Raw genomic sequence first — 16,931 nt, forward strand, 5'->3', positions numbered from 1 at the left:
TCTGTAAAATGTTGCTCAACATTTCCATTTCAAGTAAGTTGGCCCATTTTGAATACAGCGAAGGGGCAGGTAAAATGCTTGCCTGGAAGACCAAAACAGACCAGGCCCGGAACAACGTAGCCACTATCAAAGTGGGCAACAAATCTTTATCATCAGATTTTGAAATAAGGGAGGCCTTTAAAGAATTCAATGAAACCATTTACAGGGAGGAAATTGCAACTTGCCCTGAGGAGGTCATAGACTGGTTATCACACATAAATTTACCTAGATTAACGAACGAACAATCCCTTTTTTTAGATAGAGCCATATCTGAAGGAGAAGTAAGAGCTGCCATAAATAGGAGTAAGAAGGGTAAAGCCGCAGGGCCTGATGGCCTACCTGCAGAATTATATAGAATCCTAGAAGATGAGATAGTTCCCTTTCTTACCAAGCTGTTTAATCAAATTCTCCTTGAAGGTCAATCTCCGCCGGCATCATGGGACAATGCATCAATCACGCTCATCCTGAAACCCAGAAAACCTAAAGACGCCTGTGAATCATATAGGCCAATCTCAATTTTAAACGTGCACTACAAGATCTTTACCACAGTATTGGCCACTAGGTTGGCCAAGGTAGCCCCGTCTGTCCTACATGCAGATCAAAAGGGATTTGTAAAGGGGCGACAGCTATATGAACTTACATATGAACTAATAGGGGCAATGGACATAGCGGATTCACAGAACCTGCCCCTGTCTATCCTCACGCTGGACGCAACCAAGGCCTTCGACAGGGTCAATTGGGTATACCTGTCGGGGGCCTCGGCCAAATTCGGTGTGGGTGAGGGATTCCGACGAACAGTGGGTCTGTTGTATCGAAGTCCTATGGCGAGCCTGTTGATTAATGGGGAGTTGTCAGATCCCTTTGTTATAACTAGAGGGACACGGCAGGGTTGCCCGCTCTCCCCCCTCTTGGTTGATTTCTATATTGAGCCTCTTGCACAACAACTTAGAAGAGAGCGTACCATCAGATCTTTTTGTCATAGAGGGTGGGAGAGAAAGGTGGCTCTATATGCCGATGACCTGCTTATCTTTACATCAGATGTCACCACAGCCCTCCCAGTAATATTTGAAATCGCTCTGCGTTTTGGTCAGATATCGGGGTACCAGATCAATACCTCCAAGACTGAGATGTTGGTTTGGAATGATGATGTCAGTGCTCTGGAAGTGCAGCCGGGCCAATCAATGCGTTATCTGGGCTTAAGTATTGTAAAAGATCTTAACCAACTCACTACTGTAAACTTCTCAGCAGTCGCCAAAGAATGTAGAAAATTGATGCAATCATGGTCCCATCTGCAACTATACCTTAATTGGGAGAGTAAATTTGATTAAAATGTCCATTTTGCCTAAAATCTCATTTCTTTTCAATACCATCCCTTTTTTTTTTGAACAGTCATACATATCTAAATTACAGTCAGATATTACTTCTTTTATTTGGAACAAAAAACTTCCAAGAATTGCCTGGAAGAAGCTTAGAAGGCGATGGGAGAAGGGAGGTTTGGCTGCCCCAGATTTAAAACTATACGCTTGGGCATTTCAGCTGTCGCATACTCGAATGCTGTTAAAAAAAACTACAGATCATGGGGTAGGCCTGATGTTTTCAGCTATGTTGGAGGGGGAAGGCCTTAGTCAGTCGGGGTACCTATTCAAATTTGGCAACCCAAATTTTTTTTAAAAGATTAAATTGAAGGTCCTATATGGATTAGCGAAAATGTGGAACGAGTTAACAAACTTTATAAAACAAGGGTACTTCTGTGATAAAACACCGCTCTGGGGGTTGCCTGAAAGCCCGCCCTGGCTAGAAGATACTCTAGCCATGCCTCTGAATGAGGCTGGCCTAAAGGTTTGGGGAGATCTTTTTTATGAGGGAGACTTGCTTTCGTGGGAGCACCTCCAGAACAGGACAGGGTCAGCAATTTCGAGGTTTACATATCTACAAATGATTAGCTGGACACAGGCCTATAACTCTAAACCCTTCAAAAGAAACAGGTTCACTCTTGGAGGGTCCAGTCAAGTAATAGCGAACTTAGTGAGTACTGGTCCATCGAAAAAGGAGGTTTCAAAATGGTACAGTCTCCTGCTTGAGGAATCTGATGGTGAATTCACGCTACCAGTCCATCTGTGGGGAACTTTAATTATGGGTCAAGATCTACTAAAACTTTGGTCAACCTCATTTGAGCTCCTAAAGAGTTTAGTAAAACGCTCTTGGCTCCGTAGGAATCATCTATACACCCTACATAGAGCATACTACTCACCCCAGAGGTTATCTAAATTTGCTTTAGGCAACCCAGTCATATGTCCAAGGTGTGGTCTTCAGGCAGCACCAGACACCCACATGTTTTTTGAATGCCCTCGTGTTGCTACATTTTGGGAAGCAATAGGGAAGACCCTATCAATATCGTTGGGCATCCCAGTTATCATAGATCTATCCTTAGTAATTTTTGGGATCCTGGCAGGAGCACAAGGACCTGCAAGAAGCCTTGCCTTCTACACTATCCTCTTGGCAAGGAGAGAGATCTGCAGGAGGTGGAAGGACCCCATACCCCCCTCACATGGAGACTGGTTGGCATCCATTCTTCAGACGGCCAGAATGGATCTAGCTAGGCTGGGAAATAAAAACAAAAGAGCTTTTTGGCATATGCTGGTTTGGGCACAATAAAGATCCGGGTTTTTTTTTTTCCCGGGTCCAATGATTACACTACTATGGTGCCCATGCTTCAGCCTACGATGCAGTAGATAACCGGTCAAGCCCGGCTCACTACATGCTCAGGGCTTCCCAAATGGCAGCCAAAATGAGACTAGGCCACTAACAGCTGAGGGATGCCGGCCCCCCCCTCTCCATATGATCCCACCCAGTATAACACTGAGACAGCGGTTCTTTGGCCTGTTTCTAGATGGCTTTCTTCTACCATGGTGGATATGAGGACAAAAAAACCACAAAAAAAACATTTCCATTACCCAAATAAACTCTGCATCAGTCACACCGTCCAGAACACTCCTTTTGTCAATAAAAACGCACACCAATCATCCAAACTAGGAATCGCCTTCTTTTTCACATTAATAGGGTAACAACGTTGTCACCTTCTCCTGTTACGTTGTGATGAAGATAGTGCTCTTTTATTCCATCATCTCGCACCTGAAGCAGATCAGCATCTCGGGCAACTCTGTCAACACAAACTGGACCTGAAAACCCTCAATATATTGTCACTGACCATCCAGGGTTTCCCCACATAACCCAATCACCTAGGCGGAAAAGGAAGTCTCTGGTATTTTTCCTCTGATCCTAATTTACTTTATCCCCCTCTTTTCTAGTTACTTTATACATAATATCACACAAAATGTACTTTGGTAATCCTTGACACAGATCAAAACTAACTTCATATTCACTTTTCTACCTCTCAAAAGCAGGAAAGGCAATACTTCACTAGAGGAACCGTGAGTAATAACATTGTTCAATGTTTTCCTTTACATAAACAGATATGTTGAATGCTAATGCTGTCTGCATGCCTTCTTTCAAATTCTATTCGCTCTCTCCACTAGACCACTTAAAATATTGCATTCACTTATGAAAATAATCTACCAGCAAAATAATAGAATATAAGTTAACAGGAAGCACAATAAATGGTCCTGTGAAATCTATGGGCACCTGTTTCCAGGGCCTATCTGGCATGGTCACAGGGTTAAGTGGTTTATTCGCCACATTCTAATACTATCCATATGTGGCCACAAAGTATGCTTCCTTAACCTTTTCTGCTGAAGTGTCATAATATCCATCACGTGCAAGCCGAAATCTGTTATGTGTGTTAGCAGGAGGAATGAACATGTCTTCTCACTATGCCAGCCTAAATGTGATAACTTATCAGCAGTCTGAAAATAAGTATGCATCTCGTTGCTCAGAAAAATAGCTAAAGCCAACCATGAACAGTATACTTTTGGGCTTCATTCAGTACGCTATCGAAGTCATATGCATTATTTCAAAACATTACTGAAATAACTCCACCATACTTTATTAATTACATCCTCTTGTACAATCACAAGAGCTGAAACGTACACACAATCCAATTCAGACAGTATCATTATTTGAGAAAATAATAGTCCCTAAACGTGTTAATATTTTGAAAATAATTTGAAAAAATAATGGAAATGATTTGCACTTTAACAAATGTTGCACAGTAAGCCTATCTATAATTACAATATTGTAATTGGATGTATGTATATATGGTCATGTTTCTGAACAAGTACAATGTATTTTTAATGTGGTGATGGTTTGAGGCTGAGGTCTCCTTTAAACGTACACTCTGTACACATGTCTCTATTGCCCTGTGGAAGGCTACGTCCGAAACGCATAGGCTATAACATACTGTTTGATGCACTGGTAGAATATAAATTAAACAAAACAACCGGATGGAGCAAAAATCTCAGATGTGCCATGCACTGTTTGTGAACTGATTTGAGTGGAATTTGGGAGACATTTCGGAGAAGACAGACGTACCAGGAAATTGAATGCGGCTACCGGACCACACGAGCGAGCACCCAGAAGTGCGGCCGAGGAAACATCCTGGAGTTGAAAGAGAAGTGGTGTAAGTGGAAACCTTGGATCTCTTCCCTCAACTCTATAGAGGCCTGGAACCAGGACTGCGGTGGAGGAAAACCGCGATTGAGACATCTTCAAACCAGTGAGTGATGGGGTTGGGGGTTTTCAGCGTCGTCGCAGTGGAGATGCTGTGAGAGGCTTTTCCTTCCCTGGACTTCCTTACTGTACCGCACACAGTACAATATTGCCTGGAATAAGGATTTACAAAGAAATCCTGTTGTGCATTCTTTTCTGGACTAATACATTACGTACAAAATGGACAAATGGACAAATGTGACAGAAATAGTAGGAATAAATGGAAAACTGGTTGCATTTGTACTGTAGCAAAGGGGTCTGATTTTTTTAACGCAAACTGGTTGGTATTCGCGTAATTTTCTAAATAGGTGAATCAACAGCATATAACTTCAAGAAACATGACCATTCATTTTTGGAATTAATTTAAAGAGCACACTGAAACGCTTCACTGTTGGAAATCTGTATATTCCAATTAAGCTGCTCAATACGACTACTGTGTAATAATTATGGCAAACAGATTTCGTAAATGAGAACATACAGCAAAAAAAATGTTTTCTAATGACAATTAATGCAGCCAAATGACCATGAATCTTCGTGGCTCATGGCTGGATCAGGATAATAATCCTAAAAGGCTAAAGAAATCACTTGAAAAAATGAGTGATTGAAACAAATAAATGTTGGGAAAGTATAACCATGAAAAGATATATTGAATGTCAACAGATTCCCAGAAGTTTGCGAATATTGGTGTTACTGGCCCTCAATGATATGGACCCGGACCTGTTAATTAGATGCAATCAGACACCACAGCATGCTATATGAATTTAATGAATAGATTAATTATCCATGCAAATCGTAAACTGTTGGGTACCTCTGAAAGAATAAATGATCTAGAAAAAAATCTGGAAAAATATGGTGAAACAGAGGAAGGAAAAGGCATTCAAAGAACTGGACAAAAGAATGGATAAGCATGAAAAGGAGGTACAATTGAAGAAATTGAAAAAATTAAACAGGGACAAAATGGACCATGCGATGGGGAGAATCTACATGTTTGAGAGACCACATGATGCACTTCATAATAGACAGAAAATGGACCAAATGCGATACAGAGCAGAACCACCGTCAAGCGTAGAGAGCTCAAAAGTAAGCTTCTGCGATAAAGGCGCCTCCACATCTCTTCCAAAATTGGATTTTTCTTGGGAACTGCGTCGCTTCCATATGACAACGAGAGGGAGAGGCAGGTGCTTAACGAATCAACCAAATCAAAAAGAACAATAAGAAGGAAAAGGAAGAGGAAAATGTGGCAGAGGAGGAAAGTAAATTTAACAGCGCAGAATAACAATGGAAGACCTAATTATCCATCTTTCAAGTTTACCATTGGAAACTAAACATAAAGCATTGCTAAACAAAGGTCTCTTGTTTTGTCCAAATACTGGGATTGGTTTGGCGAGTGCAAGAATCGAGGAAGCACTTTACAACAAGAAAACATCAAAAAATCAAAGTGGATAAACCTCAAGCATTGTCTATATTAACAGGGCACAACATACCTCATCTGAAAATACTTACTGATTTAGAGGAAGAAGCCAGCATTGCCGGAGAAGAGGTAAATGCTGAGTCTTTAACAAATCAGGAACTATGTACAACAATGAATTTAGATTCAGGTATATCTGTTAGCAGCGGAAAGAAGAACAAATCCAGATTCTGCCCCCAACTACCACCTGGGAACATGATTGATCTCTTTCAAGAGCGAGTGTCCGTTGGCCTTGGAAATATAGCAATAAAATAACATAGGGCTTGCCACCATGGTCGTAAAGGCTACATGACTAAGAATGACTGGTCTTTTATGAAAGAATTACATGGGAACTTGTGGAAGGGATCAGTGCACAGCTATGAGATTAACCCACGGTATTGTCAGTTTGGGTGCTCTTTGGGTGGCGACCACCGTCCCTGGGCGCCTGCTAATATTGGAATGTTGTGTCTTCAATGGAACATTAAGGACATCCCCTTAGGCACACCTTGTTCTCCTCTGTTTTTGGAAAAGAGGATTCCACACTTTTCTTTACGTTTATACTCTTTTTATTTCATGATTCTTTCATGGTTTTTATGAGACTTTTTCTTTGATTTATGTTACATCTTTTCTCTATTCAACTCCATTGAAGACACAACATTCCAATATTAGCAGGCGCCCAGGGACGGTGGTCGCCACCCAAAGAGCACCCAAACTGACAATACCGTGGGTTAATCTCATAGCTGTGCACTGATCCCTTCCACAAGTAGTCCCTGGGATACAGGAGCACGCAAATATAACCATGAGCAGTTACGAGGACATAACTAAAAGCACTGAAGCAAGAGCTGAAACCTATGCTTTCAAAGAAACGGAAGCAGATCGTATTTACGCCTTAATAAGGGAAGAATTATCGCAGGAATCCTCCATCCGGAGCAAGGAACAAAATGTTAGACAGCTTATTTACTTAACAAATAGACAAATCAACCAAAAACTGCACGCCAGCACTCTCATCAAATATCACCGAGCCCAGCGCATACCGAGAGGCTTAAGAATTTCCTTGAAACCTTCACTTTGTAAGAATTCTAAACCATTCCAAGATAGATGGTTTGCAATATTAAATAAGTGTTCTTTAGACCTTATCCTTTTAATCATAGAGGAACTGTCAGGAATATTAGAAGAACTTTCAAAAGAGATTGCTGAAGTGTCTAATGAATTATCTCAAATGCTGACGGAGGAAGACTTGTCATTAACACTAAGTGATATTAAAGAACAAATGGAAAGACACACAAAAGAAATCAATGAAAGGAAAATCAGAAAATTTAAAAGGGATACCCTCGACTATAAGTTGGGGGAAGTATATACATGGGCTGATATCTACGCTCAAAAAAGAAGGAACCGCCCCTACTCACCCAACACAGACACATCATCCTCGGGAAGCGATACCCATCAGAGGACTCAAAGACTTCAACCTAGCTTGAGACAACGTGAACAAGTTCCGACAGAACAAAGAACACACACGGAAGCAAGGAGTCAAAACGACACCCAAACTGAGTTACCAACGACCAGCATCCCTACAGCAAGCCATCGTTTTTGAGATCAGGGCCAAGCCCAAAAAGGCGACCCCGGAGAGGAAAGAACAAAGGACAAAGACAAGGAGAAGGAACATCCAAACACGAGGAGCACAACGATACCAAAGAAAGACAAGGAGAGGAAGAAGACACAGACATAAACCAACCGGTGATTAATATCAGTGAATATAGATTGAGTGAATATGAACTAAACTTGCTACAAAGAGGTACGTCATTTGTACCAACCACCAACACAGATGCGTTAGAACTAGAAGTACGTTTTTTCAAACTCATGCGGAAATTAAGACTTCGTCATTTTTTTGACAACATTCTCCCCCAACAAGATAAAGAACCGGATGATGAACTATGTGGGTTACGACCACCGAGCAACTTTCAAGCACCTACAAGTCACAAAACCCTGGATCTATTTGAAAAAATTGTGAAGCAAGATCTAGCAAAACTAAAGTGTGATAAACGCTCTAGAAGGAATATGACACAGAAAGATTTGGACTGTTTGAAAAAACTAGCCAATAAAACCGAACTAAGGTTCACCAAAGCTGATAAGGGAGGGGCTCTCGTAATCATGAACAGCTCTATGTATGAAACGAAGGTGCAAGAACACCTTTCAGATGGGAATACATATCTACAACTTGAAAGTAACCCAACGGCAGAATTCTCCAGAAGATTGGAAAGTATTATTAACACAGCACATGAAATGGGCACTATCAATGCTAAAACAAAGAACTTCCTTACTAAGAGCAATCCTAAGAGCCCGGTATTTTACATGATACCGAAGATTCATAAGAACTTGATGGACCCTCCACTGCGACCTATAGTCTCGACCATAGGTAGTTTACATGAACCTATTGGGCAACTCATTGATAAACATCTTCAACCTACAGTAAAAAACATCAAGACATACATTAAGGACACAACGGACTTCTTGTTGAAATTGGATAAAGTTACCATAAACCCAGATGAAGAAGTGATTTTGTGTACAGCGGACGTGCGGTCCCTTTACACATCAATACCACACAACCTAGGTATGGAAGCAATTGAGAAAGCTCTATTGAATACAGAATTGAGAGAAGAGTTAAAGGTATTTTTAATGGAGCTCATGACATTCACTCTCTATCAAAGTTATTTTAAATATGGAGACCATTGGTATCAACAACTCACAGGAACAGCCATGGGAAATTCGGCGGCGCCAGTATACGCCAATATCTTTATGCAGACCTATGAAGAAACAAATCTGTTCTCAAAGCATATTTGGCAAAACAACACAAAATTCATAGTACGCTACATAGACGATATTTTTCTAATATGGAAATCCTCAAAAGAACTGTTGGAAAAGGCACTAAATGAATTCAACAATGTAGACAGTCGTATACAATTGACTTGGGACATTTCGGAAACCTCAGTAACCTTTTTAGATGTAAGAATTACCAGAACCAATGAAGGATTCGAAACAAGTATGTTTCAGAAAAGAAACGGATAAAAACAACTTATTGCATTTCACCAGCTTCCATCAGCAAAGTCTAAAAACGCATCTACCCTACTCACAAATGACCAGGGTTAAAAGAATCTTATCTGACAGTACAAAAGTAGAAGTAACATTGGAGGACATGGCAACAAGGTTTAAAAACAGAGGGTATCCCAAAGAAATCATAGACAATGCGAAAAAGAGAGTGGATGCCACTAACAGGAAAGACCTTTTGAAACCAGTCAGAAAACATGAGGAAGCACGAATAGTAGCGGTATCTAAATACTCAACGCAAAGTCACAATTTCAAAAGGATAATAATTAAACACTGGAAAATGTTGAAATTGGAACCAGATTTTCAAAAAAGTTTTGATCAAACCCCAATTTTCGCCCACACCCGAGCACAAAACTTGGGAGAGATTTTGAAGCATCAACAACCACAGATTAAAGAATATAAAGGTACAAAACCATGCCTAAGCTGTGGAAACTGTAACAGCATCATTAAAGGAAATGTAATTAATCATCCAATGAAAGGTAAAGAGGTCAAACTGAGAGTAAATGCAACCTGCAACACCAAAAATGTAATATATGCACTGAAATGTCCATGTGGTAAGCTGTATGTTGGGAAAACGGAGAGAAGCATAAAAACAAGGCTTAAAGAGCACAAATCCAACATCCGGATGAAAAACATTAAATCTACAGTAGCGACACATTTTATGGAAGCGCAGCATAACATTTCACAGTTGAAATACATTGTACTGGAGACAGTGGAAAAGAAAGAAGGAAGAGACAACACCAAGTTCATGTTGCAACGTGAGAACTTTTGGATACATAAGCTGGGCACACAGAGCCCGAATGGGCTTAATGAACGGAATGAGCTATCTTGCTATTTATAATGGACTTTAAGCAACGAATGTTGTTGTTTTTCCTTGAGCCGAAAGGGCTTCCTGCGAACATTATATGTTTATTTTCATTTATTTTCATATGTTTACTTTCATATTCTTTTCACATTGTTTTTGGTAAATATATAATGCAGCCAAGAGTATAACAATTGGTAAATTCACCACAGCAAACACGTATTGGCTCAACCCACTAGTGGTACACAAGAACAGCACAAATGAGGGTTCTATCCTCCTATCAACTCCGATTTTTTTACACGATTAGCATAGGATAGAATTTTCTTTTAAATAGAATTTTTTTGGGTTCATTTATCAATGATCCTGTTTAATCTCATATTTTTTGTTTGTTAACCGATATAGGGTCCGACTAAGAGTTAGACCGGCAATTTTGTAGTTGTTTTACCGGGCGAGTCCCGCGGTCACGTGACTGGAGTCCTAACCTATAGAGTAACAGAACACTGACTGGTGTAAGAACCGGCCAGAAAGGAGACGAGCGTAGAGGAAGGAAGAACGCCAGGAGAACCCTGATGAGGTTAGTTGATAGTAGGAGGACGACATGATATCTTATTTGAATAGAAGAGTTTGCTTATTCCATCTAATAGACGAAGGAACGCTACTGATGCTGCTGATTTTTATTTTTGATTACAGCCATTCATAACGAGACAGATAGACAGCGACATGTGAGTGGGTACATGTTAACGGGGTTATGGTCACACGGGTAGATAAGGTGACAGAGGTGATACCATAAAGTCACGGATTAGTGCTACATTTTTTTGATCAAACGTGTTATTATTGGGCATTGACTCATGGCGCTTATTATATATTTTTCACAGTATTGATTCCCTGATGAAGGGCGATTCAAATACGCCCGAAATGCATTGGAATGAAAGGAAATTTTTGTCGCTGAGTTGAATAGAGAAAAGATGTAACATAAATCAAAGAAAAAGTCTCATAAAAACCATGAAAGAATCATGAAATAAAAAGAGTATAAACGTAAAGAAAAGTGTGGAATCCTCTTTTCCAAAAACAGAGGAGAACAAGGTGTGCCTAAGGGGATGTCCTTAATGTTCCATTGAAGACACAACATTCCAGAATTACATGGGAACCAGGATATCATTGTTAAAGCTTCTGATAAAGGGGGAAATATCATGATTATGTACAAGAGCAAATACATAGTATAGGCAAGAAGGCAGTTAAATAATTGTCATTATAAAAGTTTAATAAGAGATCCAACCAAAGAGACAATGCAGACTTTTCATGAGAAACTGTGAGAATGGCATGATCAAGAACTCCTCAATGATGAAGAATATCAGTACTTAAGAAAAGGGCATCCGATGTTACCTACTCTATAGTTCCTCTGGAAAGTACACAAAAATATCAACAACCCGCCGGGCCACCCCATTGTCAAATCCTACGATCCATTATTAAGGAATGCCTTAAGATTTGTGGATGTGTTTTTATTTCCATACGTTTCTAGTCTTCTGTTTTATATAAGAGATTTAAAAAAAATGTAAATAGAATAAACGATATTTCTTGGAAAAAAAGACTATATCATAGTGATGGATTATGTATCTTTATACACATCCATAAAACATGAAGATGGGCTTGCAGCAAGCAAACATTACTTAAGATCAAGATCGAAAAGCCTGATGGAGCATTCAGAGATGTTGCTGAAAATTCTGGAATTTTGTCTCAAAAACAACATCTTTATATTTGATGGCAAGTTCTGTATTCAAAAACAAGGAACAGCAATGGGCACTTCTTTTACCCCATAGATTCACGCATACACTTCTGTTTTTTTAAGCAAACATGTCTTTATCTTAGCTGTCTCTAGCCTAAAATAGCCTCTGCTTCTCGGAAGGAAATGGGAAAAATACGTTTCCCAATGTATTTTTCTCTCACTTTCCAGTCTTCAAATGTTAACATTGCACAAAGCTAAATAGCTGTGTAGCGATAACTAAACGCGCAAGTTGTGTGCATTTAACATTTGAGGACAGCAACTGCCACTGCCTACTATAACCCGGAAGTACAGCTAGTCATAACGCCTCCTCTGGTAGCGGCGTGGACGAAGCACTAAGTTCCCTTCCTATTTTTACCATAACGTTCTCCCGACAATTCCGAGCATGCGCTCAAGCTTAGCTGAGGACAAACTGGTGATTATTCTCCCGCCAATATCCATAAACCTTCCTCCTCTTCATCCCGCCATCCTGACGTAGGACTCACGTGACCGCCTCTTCTAGTTATGGGAACTCGCCACTACCGTAACTAGATATTCAAAAACAATACGTAATCCCAGCGTGCTCCGCTCGCCGGAGGAGGGAGCATTACCTCATCCCATGAGCCTCCGCGGGAGTTTAGAATCTTCTAGGTAGTCGCCATGGCGATAGGTCCGTTCTCAGGCCCGGGGGCCACCCACAGGCCTCGTCTGTCCAATGAGGAATGCCCGGGGTGACATCATGGTTATTTTTAGCGGGTGACTAGTAGCTGATAAGTGTGCGCTCCACGCTGGAAGGAACTCAGACTGAGACTGAGCACGGCGGCTCTCGGTGACAGCAGCAGGGGAGTGCGGAGCTGTCACAGAAACACTTGTGGCTGGAGCTGAGCTGCGGAGCTGGCTTGCAGCTAAGGCTCCTCTCACTCTGGAACCCCAACACAGACGGAGGGGCACTTTCACTTTACTTTCTACGGCTCCTTGGAACTGCCACCCCAAGCTAAGAGACACTTCAGGACCCACACAACTACTTGCTGTGGGGGTGTTCCATCACAACTCAAAGGGCGCCAAACTATTCTGAAAGTGGTCCCTAACTGGAGGCTGACACTGGGAATGGGGGAAACCCCTTCTACTGTTTTCTTCTGACAAGAAAGGAAACTTTGTATTCCAAAAAGCTGCCTGTGATCAGACTCTGAAGATTTGGTAGAACCAAGACTGCTGCCTTCGAGGAGGCTCTGAGGCATATGAGGGATTTGTTGCAAGTCACACCGTGACTTTTTTGGCTGTCCCGCTAGAGTTTTGTGAACTTTCTATGCCCATCCCGGACAGTGTTCTATGACTGCAAAGATGGAGACTACGTTCTACGACGATGCGCTGAGCGCAGCTTTTGTCCAGCCCGAGGCGGTGGGCTACGGCTACAACCCCAAGGCGCTGAAGCAGAACATGACCCTGAACCTGTCCGACCCCTCCAGCAGCCTGAAGCCGCACCTGCGGAGCAAGGCGGCCGACCTGCTCACCTCCCCCGACGTGGGGCTCCTCAAGCTGGCCTCGCCCGAGCTGGAGCGGCTGATCATCCAGTCCAGCAACGGCCTGATCACCACCACCCCGACGCCCACGCAGTTCCTGTGTCCCAAGAACGTGACGGACGAGCAGGAGGGCTTCGCCGAGGGGTTCGTGAGGGCGCTGGCCGAGCTGCACAACCAGAACACCCTGCCCTGCGTGACGACCGCCCCGGAGCCCGCTGCCAGCGGCGGGATAGCGCCTGTCTCTTCCATGGCCGGGGGCACTGTCTTCAGCACCAGCCTGCACAGCGGCGACCCGCCCGTCTATGCCAACCTCAACAACTTCAACCCCGCTGGCATCAGCGGCGCGGCTGCCCCCGTTTTCAGCACCGGCGGCAGCAGCATGGGCTTCCCCCAGCTCCACATCAACCCGCCCATGCCCCTGCAGCACCCGCGGCTCCAGGCGCTCAAGGAGGAGCCCCAGACCGTGCCCGAGATGCCCGGGGAGACCCCTCCGCTCTCCCCCATCGACATGGAGTCGCAGGAGCGCATCAAGGCGGAGAGGAAGCGCATGCGGAACCGGATCGCCGCCTCCAAGTGCAGGAAGAGGAAGCTGGAGCGGATATCCCGGCTGGAGGACAAAGTGAAAACCCTGAAGGCGCAGAACTCCGAGCTGGCCTCCACGGCCAACCTGCTGCGGGAGCAGGTGGCGCAGCTCAAGCAGAAGGTCATGAACCACGTCAACAGCGGCTGCCAGCTGATGCTCACGCAGCAGCTGCAGACTTTTTGAGACGGGGAAGTGGGACTGAGCGGTAAAAGTTGGGAGCACTGGTGCCAAGAGTAAGCCAGTGGAGAGAGCGGGTACAGTGAGTAGAGCTGAGCGCGTCAAGCCCTCCACTGCGCCCAGCCGAAAGTGTGGGGGGAATGACACTCTTCAGTGTGACTTGATGGCCCCTCCGTGGGACCCGGTGGCCAAGAGACAAGCCAGTGTCACTCTGTCGAGCCCTCTTCTGCCACCACGAGGCGCGAGAACTGTGCTGAAACACTGACCAAGACCTGCATGGATCTAACCATCCGACGAGCATTCAGTATTAAGAGGTTAGACCTGCAGGAAAGACTGCTGAGAGACTGTTGCTTCTGTAGAGCACGGGAGGGAGTCTGCACTTGAGAAATGAACAATACTTGCCTGCGAGTAAATATTGCCTGTACATACGTCTTTTGTACTATTATTTTATGAAAGCTGTTCCACGTTCGTAAGCAGCTTCGAGCCTTTGTAAGTTATTTGTTATGTTTATTCTGGGCTCGGCCCAGCATCGTCTGTAAATAAGAGGAGCCATTTGAGCACTCGTTGAGTTTACCATTTGTAATAAAGCATATAATTTTTTATGTTTGCGTCTGAGAAAATTCCGGACAGGTCCAGTTATATTTAAGAAAATATAATAAAGAATAAAATGACTCCTGACCCTGTTTTATTCTTATTTGAAAGAACTAATGTTTCTGACGCTGGTAAATTTGCCAGGGCGGTTCCTGTAAAGAAATGCTATTTTGTTGTTGCAGAGTTGCAGAGTCCGAGATACTAAGTAACAGAAGTTGAAACCCCCCATAGTCGAATGGCGCTTTGTCGTGTGTGTCTAAGAATGTAATGGGTGGGGCGGATGGCACACCTTAAACTATTTGTTTTGAGAATGTGACCTTAGGCTGCTAGGCCATTGGATGTTAAAATGTAGCCGCTTTAGAAAGATGGGCAACTGTACGCGACTGAAAACTTCAAAGCAACAGTTACGATAGTGCTGTCACTCGAAAGACTAAACTAACGATAATAGTAGCCGAAGTGCAAGCTCACTTTATTAACCCACCTTTGACGAAGCATGTACACCTGGCGGCCGAGGAATGTCAGCAATGTGTGGCTCGGTCCTTAATTAGGAAGAAACGCTTACTTTGAGGTCACTTTCTGAATCGCACTCTATAATTTGTGATGGGTGGTTGGTGAAACAAGCGGGGACTGACCAAGCCAAAAACCTATGCGATGAGTTTTGAATTTGCATATTTAAGAAAACAACACTAGGCCACCTGCGGGCGATGCTTTATGATCTGGTTAACGTGTGCTTATGATAACTTTTTCATCTGTTGTCCCCATTCCATTCATTAACGAACTTGGGATGCAGGATACTACGGTGGGTACTTGATTTTTTTCTACAAACAATAAAGAACGTCTTCTCATTCTTTTCATAGGAACACACATTAACAGTAAATAACGAGCACCGTAAATTATCACTCTTAAGCAATGGTGTACCGTACGCCTGCTGCCAGTACTTCTCTCCCTCTCACGACGCCCGTACCGTGCTGTCAGTTTGTCCGCGAGCGACTGGCTGTACACGTGTAACCAGCGCCCCTATGCATCAATATTAAAGTGGGTTTTATGACAACGTGCTCACTCCAACGGCAGAGGGGCCTACTGCACAGAGCTCCGCACTTCCAATCCATCTGTTGGATGGGAAACAGGATCCCGGAAAACAGAAAAAAACAGAAAAGCGTTCGGCATTGGTGCTGCGCTTTATGAATAATATTACTCCAATGCACACCTGCATTCAACAACCATAGGATGGCCCACCTGGTTGCCGCTCTCAACTAACCCGTGAGCTTATTTTGTTTTGTAACTTTATTCCCACGCTAAACTGTGTTCTAGGCCGCCCGTCGCTGTCCTATCAACCTGACCTTGTCTTATTGTTGTGCGAGGCTTTGTACAATCTATTGTTCGCAGCTGCTGCGGGGACTCCCTCAGACCTATTAGAGCTTCTTTCTCTCCCATGGAATTGCCCGCGACAGTTAGTGACGTGGTGAGCGTGAAATGAGCCTTGGATCAAGCGAAAATGCGCCATTTGCATCATTTTGCTAAGTGTAATACTCCGTGAGAACTACATGGGCTCCGGTGCCACTGCACCTTTCGCATCCTTGGTGACAACCACAGATTTGAGAGGGGCCGGGGAATCCGCCCAAACGTCAGTGCGCCTTTGTTGGCTTGCTCGTGTCTGTAGCCCCAACGTGAAAACTTTCTTTTAGACCTGTCATTGCCAAGCTTCGAAAGGTAACTTATTTACCAAATTGAGTTAGGCAATCGTAAAGGTAAACGTCGTTAAAATAAACGGCTCTATTGTTTAAAAAGAAGCAACACCTCGCGCGTTATATTAACCAGGGCCCAGTAACGGTTAGATGTTTGGCACCAGAAGCTAGCGTTGCAGCAACCTTCATTCCTGCCAAAGAGTCCCTCTAGCCGTCGTCGCTCCATCAACAGCGTGAGCGTACGCCCAATTAACACGCACAATAACCGCCCTCGGTAAAGTATGTTCTTATGGTAACGTTCTAACTACTCGACTCCTACATTTTCACGTATACCAGTAGAGAATGCATGCATCGGTGAACTTCACAATGTTGCGCTGCCCTGAAGAATAGCGATAGTGTCGTTCCGCAGTGACGTCATCCCTAGGATTTCTTTTATGTCATACCCGGGTACACATTATTCACATGGATAGAAATGAAACATAAATAATATTTGCCAATCCAGGGTGGTATCGTGACCGCCAGTTACGTAAAACATGTACATTAGATTGTTCTAAGCTAACT

General features: G+C 43.2%; 1 protein-coding gene across 1 annotated transcript; it reads left to right on the top strand.

The window, feature by feature from the left end:
* Positions 1-12,485: 12,485 nt before the first annotated feature.
* On the top strand, positions 12,486-14,772 carry JUN (Jun proto-oncogene, AP-1 transcription factor subunit). Its single transcript, XM_078669891.1, has one exon. The coding sequence runs from the start codon at positions 13,144-13,146 to the stop codon at positions 14,098-14,100; it is 957 nt and encodes a 318-aa protein (XP_078526017.1). The 5' UTR covers positions 12,486-13,143; the 3' UTR covers positions 14,101-14,772.
* The last annotated feature ends 2,159 nt before the right edge of the window (positions 14,773-16,931 follow it).

The sequence above is a fragment of the Lissotriton helveticus genome, chromosome 1_2 (genome assembly GCF_964261635.1).
Source record: "Lissotriton helveticus chromosome 1_2, aLisHel1.1, whole genome shotgun sequence".
In the NCBI taxonomy this organism is placed as follows: Eukaryota; Metazoa; Chordata; class Amphibia; order Caudata; family Salamandridae; genus Lissotriton; species Lissotriton helveticus.

Bases quoted from the DNA above. Each gene is read 5' to 3' on its own strand.
- JUN (XM_078669891.1), top strand. From the start codon at position 13,144: ATGACTGCAAAGATGGAGACTACGTTCTACGACGATGCGCTGAGCGCA.